This window comes from Geotrypetes seraphini, chromosome 2 (assembly GCF_902459505.1).
Source record: "Geotrypetes seraphini chromosome 2, aGeoSer1.1, whole genome shotgun sequence".
NCBI lineage: Eukaryota > Metazoa > Chordata > Amphibia > Gymnophiona > Dermophiidae > Geotrypetes > Geotrypetes seraphini.
The window spans coordinates 489768456-489784651 of record NC_047085.1 but is presented as its reverse complement, the minus strand read 5'-3'; the positions used below and the strand labels follow the sequence as shown (position 1 = coordinate 489784651).

At 43.8% G+C, this 16196-nt stretch overlaps 1 protein-coding gene across 1 annotated transcript in view; it reads right to left on the bottom strand.

Annotated features, from left to right (window-relative positions):
* MYL3 (myosin light chain 3) overlaps window positions 1-16196 on the bottom strand; it is a 71231-nt gene that overhangs the window by 14249 nt on the left and 40786 nt on the right. The window contains exon 4 of the mRNA XM_033931839.1: window positions 2765-2938. Coding sequence (XP_033787730.1) covers window positions 2765-2938 — 174 coding nt within the window. The remainder of the gene's footprint in view (window positions 1-2764; window positions 2939-16196) is intronic.

Below are 16196 nucleotides of genomic sequence, written 5' to 3'. Positions count from 1 at the left end.
TTGACTTTACAAACCAACAATTTTTTTATTTTTTTTTGCAAGTTTGACAAACCAGATGGTGAACATCTCTTAAGGAAGCTGTAATATTGCTAGCTGTAAACTGCATTCCTAAATTCCTAGATGGAACATAAGGCACTCTCACAATTTGCATGAATTTCTGTATGTTTACGTTTTAGATTCTGTAACACACGCACATCTGTGCCATTAAAAAAAGAAGAAGCCCTGCTTCCCCTGTCACTGCGCATACGCCAATTACTGAGTGATTGATCTGTTGGGTTCACATGCAAATGATTTGCATCTTCGTGCATGCAAACTTGGTAGTGCATCGATCGCTCGGCCAGAATCGGTCAGAGAGTCGGCCAACAGCGATCCAGTCGGTAATTACCGACTGACTTTAGCGCATCTAGCCCAAAATTTCATAAACAGCTGTGGTCTACTGTTATTCTACTTTCTTGGGTGTTCTGATCGACAAGTCGATGAAGCCATTTGCACAATGTGCTGCGGCAGCGGCGAAAAGGGCAAACAGAATGCTAGGAATGATAAAGAAGGGGATCACGAACAGATCGGAGAAGGTTATCATGCCGCTGTACTGGGCCAGGGTGCACCCTCATCTGGAGTACTGCATCCAGCACTGGTCGCCGTACATGAAGAAGGACATGGTACTTCTCGAAAGGGTCCAGAGAAGAGCGACTAAAATGGTTAAGGGGCTGGAGGAGTTGAGTACAGTAAAAGATTAGGGAAGCTGGGCCTATTCTCCCTTGAAAAGAGGAGACTGAGAGGAGACATGATCGAAACATTCAAGATAATGAAGGGAATAGACTTAGTAGATAAAGACAGGTTGTTCACCCTCTCCAAGGTAGGGAGAACGAGAGAGCACTCTAAAGTTGAAAGGGGATAGATTCTGTAGAAACGTAAGGAAGTTCTTCTTCACCCAGAGAGTGGTGGAGAACTGGAACGCTCTTTCAGAGTCGGTTGTAGGGGAAAACACTCTCCAGGGTTTCAAGACTAAGCTGGACAAGTTCCTGCTAAACTGGGACGTAGGCAGGTGAGGCTGGACTCATTTAGAGCACTGGTCTTTGACCTGGGGGCCGTCGCGTGAGCGGACTGCTGGGCAGGATGGACCGGTCTGACCCCAGCAGCGGCAACTCTTATGTTCTTCTGTTACTGATAATATCAAATAGATTCAGACCATCCGAAGTAGTCTTTATAAGATCCAGATATTATCAGCAGTGAAGGGGTTTGATTTTTCATTCACAGTACTTCACAAGTACGAGGGTTCTTCAAAACGTTTCCTCACTTTCATATTTTCATGGGAAATGGGTGGGACAAGAGAAGTGGTAAGAGGGGGTGCCATAGAATGTCAGTCGGGAAAAACAGGGTAATTATGTGGAAAAGTGATGTAATTTGCTTTTGAGATATTTAGGGCTCCTTTTACAAAGGCGCGCTAGGGCCTTGACGCGCGCTAAATTGCCACGCGCGCTAGCCGCTGCCGCCTCCTTTTGAGCAGGCGGTAGATTTTTGGCCAGCGCGCGCTACTCCGGTGCGTGCGTTAAAAACAATAGCGCGCCTTTGTAAAAGAAGCCCTTAATGATTAGCGTTTTTTAAAAAAAAAGTGCAGAAACTTTTTTGCAGATCCCCTCGTATGAAGGGAAATAGTAGCACATAACGCCAGTTTTAACCTTATCAAGGGTAAACATATATTTCCTTTTCTGTTATATCGTGAGTAACATCAGACTTTGAAAATACTGTAGAACGTGCAATTTGCATAGCTATATTCACATTGCTTTTTACGTTCCTCATGAGCACAGACTTTATTGACAGCAATTCCCCTTTAATTGTTCATCTTTATTTAGATTTATGCCAGCCGATTCATGGTTTTGGCAGAGGTGCATCTCATTAACATCCTCTGGAAATGACAGAGCCAGTCAATCAGTCTGGCAGATTTCTGCTGTCATTCGCAAGCGCTGTCATCATGGATTTCTACAAAAGCCCTGTGGGTAACAACCATTTCACAAGCAGTTAACTCCTGTAGAAACTTTGAAATGGGTAGTCTTGTTAGTCTGGCCCTCGAAAACTCATCCCATATGAATCTGGTTAGTCTATAAGGTCACAAAAACAAAACCCTAAAGGACTAGATTAGCCAATAATGTCTGAAACAGTATAAATAAATAAAGAATTGGCTAAGCGGTCCTTAACCCTTGAGGGGAGTGTATAAAGGCTAAAAGCTAGTCACTTGAGTAATAGTAATAATAATAATAATAAATGATGGACATCAGTATGAGCCTTTCATGAATCAGCGGAGGAAAAAATCTTTCTGAATCTTTCTTCTGATTTTCAATTGAAACATCAATATCAATATGGCACAGGGTATCGTATATATATTTTTTCATATTTTAGTGTGTCCTCTCCCTTGATGGTAATATTTATTAGGCATCTCTTTTAGATTAGCACTAAATAGTGGCCACGTTAAGATGGACTAAATGATGTATGGGGCGATTCTCATTTGGACTTATGTTCTGGTGCCAGTCACCTATGAGATATAGCCCGAGCCTATATTTTCCGCTGATTCATGAAAGGCTCATACTGATGTCCATCATTTATTATTATTATTACTATTATTCAAGTGACTAGCTTTTAGCCTTTATGCACTCCCCTCAAGGGTTAAGGACCGCTTAGCCAATTCTTTATTTATTAGTCTATAAGGTGCCACCTGCCCCTGCCAATTTTTTTTTCCTATAGAAGATTACGTTAACAGCGTCCTTACCTAAAGTAGCCAGAACATGTCGGAGTTCAGCACCCATTACGGTACCATTTCCTTCCTTGTCAAACACTCGGAGACCCTCAACAAAGTCCTCGTAGGTGCCCTTTTCTTTGGACTTGGAGACGTGTTGGAGCATCGGCAGGAAGGTCTCAAAATCCATCATTTTGTTGCTCATTTCTGCAAAAACATGGACTATTGAGATGAAAGAGAAGAGTCTGTATAAATCAGTACATATCAATGTTTTCACCTTTTTGTAGGATTGAGGGATGACTGATAGAGTGGAGAGCTGGAGGTCAATACTCAAAGAGGACATCCAGAGTTTTTCCGCTAATCACCTAGGGACAGTATCTGTAATGGCCGCCTAAAAAAATAGAGGCGCCTATTGTATATCAATCATACTTAGGCGTCCAATACAGAATCGCGCTTAGCGGCGCCTAACCCCCTCTTTTACAAAGGTGCGCTATGCTTTTTAGCGCGCTAAATATGACCGCATGCTAATGCGTGCATGTTATTCTGTGGAACGCATTAGCGGTTAGCGCGCGCGTTGATTCAGCGTGCGTTACATCCATGCTACAACGCTTAGCGCGCCTTTGTAAAAGAGGGCCTACGTCTTTCTCCACCCCTAAACACGCCTGCGTCCCTGATATGATGTCTTCCCCATATCAATTTTTGGGTTTTACCTTAGCATGCACTGTTTTATGCATGCAAAATTGTATTCAAATTAACAGCTGAGTTGCTGTGATGCAAAATTATGCAAAACAACTCATTCACTTTTAGCACATAGTGAAATGTTGTGAACAGTCGTTTTGCAGGCAGGTATAGTTATTTTGTTTTTGCTAAATTTGCCATAGTAAATCTCCGGATTCTTTTTTTGGGGGCTGGCTTATGTGCACATAAGTCCCAGTGGAAATATTCCACCCAGTTTCACAAATTTGCAAAGTTGTCCTCTTCTTGGTGCATCAGCCTCATGGATTAAGAACTAGATTTTGCATGTGAAAGTGGTTAAAATTTAAATCTTTCCATTCTTTCAGTTTATGCCCCTCGAGTTCCGAAACAGATGGCCTCAAACTATAATTAGCTACTGTGCTTCCCAATTTCAGTGTATTAAAGTGCATTCGAGGTATCTGTATGGATTCCAGATTTCTGGCTGATACATCTCAGGATAATTAAAGATGAATTCATATTTGTCATCATCATCAATCTAGAGGTGCCAGAAGGGTTTTATGGCTTAGATTATGGTCAGTTGATATTACATCACAATCTCTTGTATCAGAAAGTGGATAACTCTGGAAATCTGATAGATAAACTGAGCAAAGCTCAGGCCAAGGTGTTTGACAGAGCTACGTACGAGCGCCAAACATGTGTTGAGCTTAATTAATTAGTTCTGAGAATAAGAAAGCCGTCCTGCTCAAAAATGTTTGAAAGAGCATTTGCCAATCTTATGCAGCTTCTGGTTTCGTTTATGTTCTGTCACTGCTAGTTTTTCTAATTTGGTCTTTTCTCTCTTCTTCTATTTTCACACTATTCAGTTTCTTTTCTCTCTTTTGCTTACCTCCTTTTCCCCTCCCCTCTTCTGTTTTATCCATCTGTTTGGGGTTTTCCCCCCTTTTCTTTCTATCTCTTATTAAATTTTCTCACCTTCAACCTTTTATGGTATTCCCCTCTCATTTCTGCATGCCATTTTCTCCTCTCCTATTTCTTTCTAATGCTGTCTCTTTCTTTCTCATCCTCTACACTTAAACCTCTTCTCTCCCTCTTCCTTACTCACACTTCTCACATCCTACCTTTCTTGCCTCTTCCTTTACCATTTCTTTTCTGCTTCCCTTTTCACTTCCCCCATCAACTCATATCTCTTAGTCCTTTCCTCCCATTCTTCCTCCTCCCCTTCAATCTTTCCACGGAATGCGGCCAGCAATCCCTCTCATTTTAGTTAGCTAATCTCATCTCATTAGGCCACGGCAGCCATTGTTTCTCTAAGAACATAAGAACATAAGAATTGCCATCTCCGGATCAGACCCATGGTCCATCGAGTCCGGCGATCCGCACACGCGGAGGCCCAGTCAGGTATACACCTGATGTAGTTTTAGTCACCCATATCCCTCTATGCCTCTCGTAAGGAGATGTGCATCTAATTTGCTTTTGAATCCTAGCACAGTGGATTCCTTAATAACCTCCTTTGGGAGAGCATTCCAAGCGTCTACCACTCGCTGCGTGAAGCAGAACTTCCTGACATTTGTCCTGGACTTGTCCCCCCTTAGCTTCAAACCATGACCTCATGTCCGTGTCACGTTGGACAATGTAAATAATTTATTTTCCTGCTCTATTTTATCGATGCCTTTCAGTATTTTGAACATCTCGATCATGTCCCCTCGTAGCCTCCTCTTCTCAAGGGAAAACAGTCCCAGTTTCTTGAGTCGTTCCTCATATTCCAAGTTCTCCATACCTCTTATTAGCTTCGTTGCTCGTCTCTGCACCCTCTCAAGCAGTTTTATATCCTTCTTTAGGTTGGGAGACCAACGTTGGACACAGTATTCCAAGTGTGGTCTGACCATTGCTCTATAAAGCGGCATTATGACTTTCTTTGATCTACTCGTGATTCCTTTCTTTATCATGCCTAACATTCTGTTTGCTTTCTTTGCCGCTGCCGCGCATTGTGCCGATGGCTTCAGGGTCCTATCTATCAGTACACCCAGGTCCTTTTCTTGTTCGCTCTTACCCAGAGTTGCGCCTGACATTCTATACTCGTGTTCCTTATTCTTACTACCTAAATGCATTACTTTGCATTTCTCCACGTTGAACTTCATCTGCCATTGCTCTGCCCATTTCTCTAACTGATACAAGTCGCTCTGGAGTTCCTCGCTATCCTCCTGCGATCTGATTGCCTGGCATAGCTTTGTATCGTCTGCAAACTTAATGATCTCACTGGATATTCCGTCTTCCAGGTCATTGATATAAATATTAAATAGGATCGGCCCAAGTACCGAGCCCTGGGGCACACCACTAGTCACTTTCTCCCAGTCTGAGAACTTCCCATTTATGCCCACTCTCTGCTTTCTGTTTTCTAGCCATTTGCCTATCCACCTTTGTATATCTCCCTCTATTCCATGACTTTGTAGTTTCCTGAGAAGTCTTTCATGTGGAACTTTGTTGAACGCTTTCTGGAAGTCCAAATATATTATGTCCACCGGCATTCCACTATCAATTTGCTTGCTCACGGTCTCAAAAAATTGAAGTAAATTTGTTAAACATGATTTCCCTTTCCTGAACCCATGTTGACTGGGTTTCAGCAAGTCGTGTGTATCTAAGTGCTGGACTATGCTATCCTTGATTAGTGCTTCAACCATCTTTCCAGGGACAGACGTAGGGCTCACAGGTCTATAGTTGCCCGGTTCTCCTCTCGATCCTTTTTTGAAAATTGGCGTGACGTTCGCTATCTTCCAGTTGTCTGGTATCTGTCCAGTTCTGATTGTCAGATTGGCAAGTTTTTGCAATAACTCTCCGATTTCAATCTTCAATTCCTTTAAGACTCTCAGGTGAATTCCATCCGGTCCAGGGGATTTGTCACTTTTAAGTTTGTCGATCTGGTAGTATATCTGGTCCAACTCCACTTCAACTGTGGTGAGGCTGTCTTCTATTACTCCACTGAACACTTTCACTGCTTCTGGTATTTTTGCGGTATCCTCCTCCGTAAAGACTGACGCAAAGAAGGAATTTAGTTTGTCTGCAATTTTTTTATCTTCCTTGATGTACCCTTTTCTTCCCTGGTCGTCCAGGGGTCCCACCGCCTCTTTTGCGGGGTTTTTCCCTTTCACGTATCTAAAGAAGGGCTTGAAGTTTTTGGCCTCTTGCGCTATTTTTTCCTCATAGTCTTTTTTGGCATCCCTCACTGCCTTGTGACATGTCTTCTGATCATCTTTATGTTTTTTCCATGCTTCGGTTGTTTTCATGTGTTTCCATTTTTTGAAAGAGTCCTTCTTTTCTTTTATGGCTTCCCTCACCTGTTTGGTAAGCCATGCCGGTTCTCCCTTACCTTTTGTTCTCCCTTCTTTGGAAATCCTCGGAATGTGGAGATTTTGTGCTTCTGTGATAGTATTTTTCAGTAGGGACCATGCCTGGTCTACCGTTTCAAGTTTGTCCACCTTTTTCTTGAGTCGTTTCACCATGGCTCTCAAGCGATTGTATTTGCTCTCTCTGTATGCAGTGGCCTGGCATGGACTATAGAGGGCACTGTTTATTCTGAACTGTTGACTGCCTGGAGTGTATGAAACCACAATCCTCATGGCTTGCTGAGGAGGCAGAGCAAGACAAAAGTGGTGATTCTTACTTGGATCAGCCTTAGTGATTAATCCAACAAAGTCTGGTAATAGCTTCAAGCTTGTTGAGGATTGTTCAGCTCTGTCTATTGCATTAATATTTTCTCATTGCTATTGAGTGAATAGAATAAAGAGGCTCCTATTATAACAGGGTGCCTAGGTTAATAGGCATTAATGGGCCTATTTTATAAAGATACTGTACATGGGCAGAATTGGATTGGTTCTTGCTTTGAATTTTTCAAAATTATTTGTCTCTGCTAGAAAGTACACAGTGTTCAGCATTTTTGGTATTTATATACTGCCTATTAAAGTTTTCTAAGGGGTTCACAATCAGGGACTCAACCTAACTGTCCTGGTGGGCTCATAATCTATCTAACATACCTGGGGCAATGGAGGGTTGAATGACTTGGCCAGAGTCACAAGGTGCAGCGTGAGGTTTGAACCCACAATCTCAGGGTGTTGAGGCTGTAGCTTTAACCACTAGGCCACTCCTTCCTCCTTATGCATGGTATATATTGGTTTGAGTCCACTTTTGCCTATCAAGAGATACATGTGTTAAGCAAAGGCTCCCAGACAATAAATCTAAATAACAAAAATCATTCACAAAATCATTTTTATGTGTTGGTAGGATATAGCTCAGAGACATGGAGGGGGTCAACAAGGGGGGCGAACCCCAACCATCTCACCAAGCAATCATTGCTCGATCCTCCATTTTTTTTTAAATTATTATGCAAAATGTCACTTATGATTGATAAAAAAAGTCTTGAACACTCTTCAAAAGTATTTAAGAAGTGAAAACCCACTTAACTAATGGAGGATCAAGCTATGATTGGATGGTGAGGTGGTCGGGGTTCGTCCCCCCTTGTTGACCCCCTCCATGTCTCTGAGCTATATCCTACCAACACATAAAAATGATTTTGTGAATGATTTTTGTTATTTAGATTTATTGTCTGGGAGCCTTCGCTTAACACCGAACTTCTTTGCTTCCACCCTGGACATTTTTGGCGTTATACCTTTTCCCCTGCATTAGTTTGACTTATCAAGAGATACAGCCAAAATGGTTTACTATTCATTGAATAGTAATCAGGTACTTTTAAAGTATTTTCCCTATCTGACCCATCAGGCTCAGAGTCTAACGATGGTACCTAGGGCAATAGAGAGTTAAGTGACTAGCCCAGAGTCACAAGGAGCAGGCTGGGATCAAACCCGCAACCTCAGGGTGCCGAGGCAGCAGCTCTAACCACTAGGCCACCATTGCAGTTAAGACGACTGGACTCATTATCTTTTCATAAGGCGTTGAAAACCTACCTCTTTGATAATGCTTTTTGATTCAATTATATTTATTATTAAGGGAGTCATAAGAACATAAGAACTGCCATCTCCGGATCAGACCTTCGGTCCATCAAGTCCGGCGATCCGCACACGCGGAGGCCCTGCCAGGTGTACACCTGGCGTAATTTATAGTCCACCATATCCTTATATGCCTCTCTTAAGGAGATATGCATCTAGTTTGCTCTTGAAGCCTAGGACGGTTGATTCCGCAATAATCTCCTCTGGGAGGGCATTCCAGGTGTCAACCACTCTCTGAGTCTTTTACTAAGGCGCGCTGGCTGATTTAGAGCATGCTAAATGCTAAGGCGTCCATAGAAAATAAATCGGCCAGCGCACCTTAGTAAAAGTCCCTTAGGTGTTTTTAATTGTATTTTTCTAGGATGAGGGATAACTGTTTATGATCTGCATTGAATCTCTATGGAAATTTGTGGAAAATAAAAATAATATAGCAGAAATCCTGCAGAAGGTACCTAGATTGAAGGCGTAGATGTTATACTTGCTTTAGATCAGGGGCAAATGTGCATGGGTATAATGCAATCATGTATGTACATTTTCATAAAATACAGACATAAATTCAGCAGTTCTAGGGCCGGACTCAGCAAATGGCACTAAAAAAATAGGCTCTGAAAAAAATGTATTTATTTAAAAAATGTATAAATCGCTTACCATCGAAGCGATGTACAAAATAACTTACACTTCTCCCTCCGTATTCGCGATTTCAGCACTCGCAGTTTCGATAAAAACGTGTGGAGGGGCATAATCGAAAGGGACTTCTAAGTCCGTTTATGTCCATCTCGCAAGTCGTCCAAAGTTAAAAAGAGCCCAAGACACATTTTCGAAAGATACGTCCAACTTTTTTTTTACTTTCGAAAATCGTCTAATTATACGTCCTGCCGATCTGATCATCCGCCACTAAATCGTCTATCTTTATACCACATTTTCGTCCAACTTTTCGTCCAAGTCTAAAACGCCTAGAACAAGCCCTGTTGGACATGGGAGGGGTCTGCAAAGTGATGGACTGAACACCCAGACATGCCACCTAAATAGTAGGGTACCTTACAGGTCACTGCTGTGAACTTCACAAAAAGGGTGCCATGGCTTCTCCTCACTACAGCTCCCTTATAGGTCACGGTGAGCCCCCCCAAACCACCTTCAGAATTCCCTAGACCCACTTATCTACCACCCCAATAGCCTTTATGGCTGCAGGAGCCACTTATATGCCAGTAAAAAAGGGTTTGGGGGATGTATAGGGCATTGCACATGTGTCAGTATCAATGCAGTGATTACAGGGGCTTATGGGCATGGGTCCTCCTCTCTATGGATCCCTAATCCACCCCCAAGACGACTTAAACTGCCTCTGGGCTGGACAACTAGGCATTCCTATGCCAGGCGGCCAGGTGATGATGGTCTGGAGGCTGAAATTTAAAGTTGTGAATAAAATTTTTATGGGGGTGGGGGGTTGGTGATCACTGGGGTAGTGTGTTGGGGTCTGTGTTATGTGTTTTCAGTGCTTATCTGGTGAGTTTAGGTGGGTTTTTGTGACTTAGACCAAGTCACAATGTCCAAGTTCCATCTAGGCTCTGTTCATCCAAGTGCCGACTTAGGCCGGTTTTTGGACATTTTTCTCTTTCGATTATGAGCCCCTTAGCGCTTACCAACATTCGCTGCTTCCATGCTTTCTCCCAAAAAATCGCTGGTTCAAATCTTTCACCCTGAAAATCGCTGCTTCCCAGCTTCCCAGTGTGCGCAGAGAAAAACGCTGCTTCCCAGCATCCATAGAGAGAAACGCTGCATGGAGAAAATTGCTATTACCCTAAAAATCGCTGGGAATCACTCCTTGCCTGCCATAAGCCCAAGAATATAATAGTGGCTGTTTCCCAAAACTGCGAATAATAATATTCGCAATTTCAATAGTAACAACTCTGACTTTTACAAAAAACTGCGAATAACGTATAAAAAGTTATTCGTGGTTTTTCCTTATTCGCGGCTATGTTCCGCCCGCATCCACCACGAATACGGAGGGAGAAGTGTACATAATAAAATGACAAACCATAAACACATCTATCAAAATAACAAAAAAGTCCATGTCAGTGCTATTCTATAAAGCAGGGCTGCCCAAGTCCGTTCCTAGAGATCTACTGGCAGGCCAGGTTTTCTGGATATCCGCAATGAACATGCATGAGAGAGATTTGCATACCAAGAAGGCAATGCAGGCAAATCTCTCTCATGCATATTCATTGCGGATATCCAGAAAACCTGGCCTGCCAGTAGATCTCCAGGAACGGACTTGGGCAGCCCTGCTATAAAGGTGCTTTGGTATGAGCACTTTTATAGAACAGTGCCTAGTGGGGATTCCCATGCATAGGGTTGCCAGATTTTCCAATCAGAAAATCTGGACTCACCCCCAGGCCCGCCCAGTTCTACCCATCCCCACCCTGTAATGCCCTAATCCCGTTCCCAATCCCACCCCAACCTCGGCCCCCGCTGTCTGCTCTTGTTGGGCAGGGAGCGGGACATGCGCGGATTTCCTCCCTGCCCGAGATTTTTCAAAATCCGGACAAAGTGTCGGGTTTTGAAAAGCCGTTCGGATCCCTGGACATGTCCAGGGAAATCCAGACATCTGGTAACCCTACCCGTGCACAACTTTGGATGTGAGGATTTAAGCCAGCTAAAACCTGGTGTACATCCTGGCATAAGTATGAAGGACAGATTGAGACTTTGAGGTTTTACTTCCATTGAAAGCAGTGGAAGTAAAACCTGGATGTCTCAATCCGTCCTCCTTTTTCTGGAGCCATATGGTAATCCTAAGAATACCTGCAACCCTCATTTACCTCAACTTGACTGTTTGGGCAAATGTGGCCAGTGCGAATGTTCTTAGAATCAAGTACAGGCCAAAAAGAAGAGATAAATGTTGGTAAGGATCATTTGCATAAGCGAGTCGCATATATTTTGTGCATGTGATTTTCCTGGATGTATGTCTAGACCAGGGGTAGGCAATCCCGGTGCTCGAGAGCCAAAGGCATGTCAGGTTTTCAGGATCTCCACAATGAATATATATGAGATGGATTTGCATGCTCTGCATCCTTGAGATGCAAATCTATCTCAGGCATATTCATTGTGGATATCCTGAAAACCTGACCTACCTGTGATTCTTGAGGACCCGAATTGCCCACCCCTGGTCTAGACATGTGGCTTTGAAATCTACTAATAATGTAGAAAGAGCTCTCTTATGCGACGCAAAGAATCCATTTTGAGATGTCTTCAGGATTGTCATCAACACTTTTCAGATCCAACATAATTCTGTACCCACCTAAAGTTTTTAGTATTATGAATAAAATAGTACTCCCTTTCTACTCTGACCTTGAAATCTTTACATGATGTCACCATCATTTTCTATAATTTGAAAAAAGCTTTCTGAAGCTGATTTCATTCATTCCTTCAGAAAAAATACATTAGCCTTTCCTTTGATATTTTCCAGAAAAGGATCCTGTGAATTCTTCTTCATTAGGGTTTGGCTGTAGCCAATGGAGTACCTGGTTTTGTGACCACCTGGGGCAGAGCCCTCTCTTTCGAACAGAGCACCTCCCCTCCTCCAGGCAGTGGGAGAGGGTGTTTAGAGCGATCGCAGGACCACTGAGCCATGGTCTGTATGCCCTGGTACAGGAAATTGATGTCAGAGAGAGTGGGGGCTGGCGGAGCCAACAGCTGTGCACACGCGCTGCACCTCCCCAACTGTCTGCACCCGGGGCAGACCGTCCCCACTGCCCCATCCTTGGAACGCTAGAGGGTGTAGCTGGGAAGCAGAAAAAAAAAATCTTTGTATTGTCTGCCCTCTGTAAACTGTGAATGGTGATCTGCTTCTTCCTTCCTGAAATATTCCCAGCACAGAAGATAAAATCCCGGTTAACCCTGCTTGTTGATATAGTATACGGCTACCCTGTTACTAATCTGAATGAAAATAATTTTGTTGGCCAACCAATCTTCAAAAGCCTGTATAGCATCTTATATTGAGCTCTGGGAAAAGTATCTGTTGAAGTTTGTCCTGGGAGAATCATAATCCCCATCTACATGAGCTCTTCAGTCAAGTTTGGATGCATCTGTCAGCACAATTTGAACTGCTGAAATTTGATAGGGACTCCTTTTGTCAAATTGGATTGAACCTTTCTACCAGGATAGAGAATCCTAGAGAGAGCTGGTGATAGAAGCAATATCTCATAGACATCCTCTCTGACCATTGTCTAACGAGTGGACAAGGACCTTTAAACTTGTCTCAAATCGAGATATGCAAAGAGAGTTTCATGCACCATTGATACCATATGGCCCAACATCTTCAACATTTCTACAGCTTGCTTATTTATTTATTCATTTTTATAGCTCATCCTCCCCAGGAGCCCAGAACGGGACATGATCGAAACATTCAAGATACTGAAGGGGATAGACTTAGTAGATAAAGACAGGTTGTTCACCCTCTCCAAGGTAGAGAGAACGAGAGGGCACTCTTTAAAATTGAAAGGGGATAGATTCCGTACAAACGTAAGGAAGTTCTTCTTCACCCAGAGGGTGGCGGAAAACTGGAACACTCTCCCGGAGGAAAACACCCTCCAGGGATTCAAGACAAAGTTAGACAAGTTCCTACTGAACAAGGACGTACGCTGGTAGGGCTAGTCTCAGCTAGAGCGCTGGTCTTTGACCAAAAGGGCCGCCATGTGAATGGGCTGCTGGGCATGATGGACCACTGGTCTGACCCAACAGCGGCATCTCTTATGTTCTTATACACAAAGGCCCTCATTTACTAAGGTGCGCTAATCGAATTAGCGCGCGCTAAATGCTAATGCATCCATAGACTAACATGCTTGCGTTAGCGTGCGCTAAATCGATTACTGCGTGCTAATCGGTTAGCACACCTTATGAAAAGAGGGGGGAAAGTTTTCAGGAACAGAGATATGTACATTACAGAGTCAACAACATGCTATGGCATTGTATCTCAAACTGTGTGCCTCCTGAGATTTCAGGTGTGCCGCGGCATACGGGGGAGGAGGAGAGGCACCAGCGCCCGCTGACTGCCTACAGGATGTGTCTCGGCGGGCGCAGGTGCTCCTTCTCTCTGGCTCTCTTCCCTGCTAGCACCCCTCCTCCCCGCTAGCATCTCGGGGCCCTTCTGGAGGGCCTTCGTGCATGCGCGGCCTTCAGCGTGATGATCCCACATGTGCACACGACGTCATCACGGCAACATCTGCGCACTTCCGGGTGCCTTGAGCCACAGCCGCCACCTTTAGCGTGCCGCGGCTCAAAGTTTGCGGGACACTGTGCTACAGGATCAAAACACAATAATTTACAACTTATGGAGAATGTGACCAAGAACACATGCTTTGCAGAATCTAGGACAATAAATCATAGAGTCACGAATGGGTATTAATACATCTGCAGTGAACGGTAGAAGAACTGGTTAGAAGAATGGTAGAAGAACTGCCCCCCTGTCTGTCTTTTTTTCTTTCTGTCTCTCTCCCCCTGTCTGTCTTCCCTTCTTCCTTACTTTTACCTCCCCCCTGTCCAGCAGTACCCCTTCTCCGTTCCTTTTTCCATCCCCCCTGTCCAGTAGTACCCCTTCTCCCTTACCTGCTCACTGTCCAGCATCCACTAGGCCGGTAAGGTACTTCGAAGCAAGGTCTGTCAAAGTTTGAGACCAGAATTGATCCAGTCCATGAAAAGAAGCGTCTTTACTACTTTCCGGAAGGTCAGTAGGTTATCGATTGTCCTACTGGCGGGAGGGAGTTGATTACATAAGTTAGGTATGCTATAGGAATACGATCGTTTTCGGGCTGTCTCCCGGTGGAGGCTGTTTGCTGGAGGGTTGGAAAGTCTGAGTTCCCGTTGCGAACGGAGGGACCGCTGAGAGTGATATATTGGGAGTTTCTTCGCGACGTAGTCAGGTGTCATGTCGTGGAAGCGTGTAAACGCCTTAGGCCTGCCGGCTCTTCTAGATTTCTGCCGTTATGGAAATCAGTTTAGTTATCCTTTGTTAGGGAAGGAAGGCGATTGCCTGGTTGGTGTCTAGTAGGGCTCTTTTGAAATTGTGATGGGATTTACAGTAGATGAGACTTTGGTAGTTTATAACAAAGCCTAGCAACTCCAGCATCCGAATGGTTCTGCTGCCCTTTCATGCGATGCACCGTTTGCCAGATAATCTCCCAAATAGGAAAATGACGTCTTTAACTGAGTTTCGAGGCGCCTAACGGCCTGCGTCGGCTTCGGCGCTCTCTCTGATGTCACGTTCGGGACCCGAGCCTGGGAAGTAGCATCAGAGAGAGCGCTGAAGCCAATGCGGGCAGCAAGTTGGCGGCTGCTCGCACCGAAGTTACAGAGGTATGGGGGAGGGGTGCACACAGGGGGTCGGGGAAGAGGGTGGGGGAGGGAGTGCACCTCCCTGGGCACCGCTCACCCTCGCTGCGCCACTCCATGTACTGAAAATGACATGAGCTAAGGGGTCCTTTTATCAAGCTGCGTTAGAGGGTTTAACGCGCGTAATACCGCACGTTAAACCACCTACCGCGCTAGCCGCTAACGACTACATTGAGCAGGCATTAGTTTTTTAGCCGGCCGCGGGGGTTAGCACGTGACGAATTGTCTGATGCGCTAACCCCGCTAGCGCGGCTTGATAAAAGGACCCCTAAATCTACAAAGAACCGAAACAAAAAACCCAAACTGTTATTATTAAATGGGTGTAGCCGTATCGCATTGACCATATTTTATGGTGGCTATATCAAATTCCTGGCATGCTTTTATGTTTGATGTAGGCTTCACGAACTAGTTGTTAAAGTCTTTTTTCCACTTAGTTATTCTTTCTATTCACATACTATGGTTAAATATTACCACTGGGGTTGGGAGGTTTGTTACATTTTTTGCAGAAGGTTTGGGCCAACAACGATTATAATTTTTTACAAAAATGTCCAGCATCAGCTTCATTGGAGCAGCAAACATTGTTTATGAACTTTTTTTTCCCTTTCTCCCACTATTATTAATGTTTATGGTTCCAGGATTTGCTCAGGGCATATGTTTTTGGTTCTTCTTTTTTTGTTGTTATTCATTTGGGCTTTTTCCCCTATGTTGAGATTCTTGGGTCATTTCACACATTTGTTTTAATAGAAAATGTTCAATGTGCATTAGAATTTTCTAAAGCGTGAGTTAATTTTGTAGGTTCATGCTTGTTAAATCGATTTAACATGCATTAACTGCCTGTTTTACAAAGCTGTGCGGCAACAGCCCCGAAGCCCTTTAAATCTCTATGGGCTTCGGGGCCGTTAGCGCAGGGCAGCCGCTAGCACAGGTTTGTAAAAGAGGCCGTAAGTTTTTAAAGGAGCTCTAATGAATGCAAAACCTGTTATGTTTCTATTTTGTTCTTTTAGAAAACACTATTTAATGTTCCCTTGTAACTCATCTGTTATTTTTGCAGGGTTTGCTTTAGTTTCGCTTTATAGAGATTGGTGATGTTTTATGATTTGGATTATTATTTACATTCGAAGAAGAGAGAAAAAAACCCCAGAAACAAATGAAGGCAGGTAAAGACCAAATGGCCCATCCATTCTGCCCATGTGCAGCATCCACTATCGCCTCCTGACCCACGTACCTTTCCATAGAAATTTAATGACTGATCAAATATTTTTACTGCAGAGGAGATAGATAAGTTGCTGCCTCTTATATGAAATGATATAATATGGTAATGTCCTCAAGGTACCCAAGACGCAGGCAGAGAATACATAGACCCCCCCACCCCCTTTTACAAAACCGTGGAA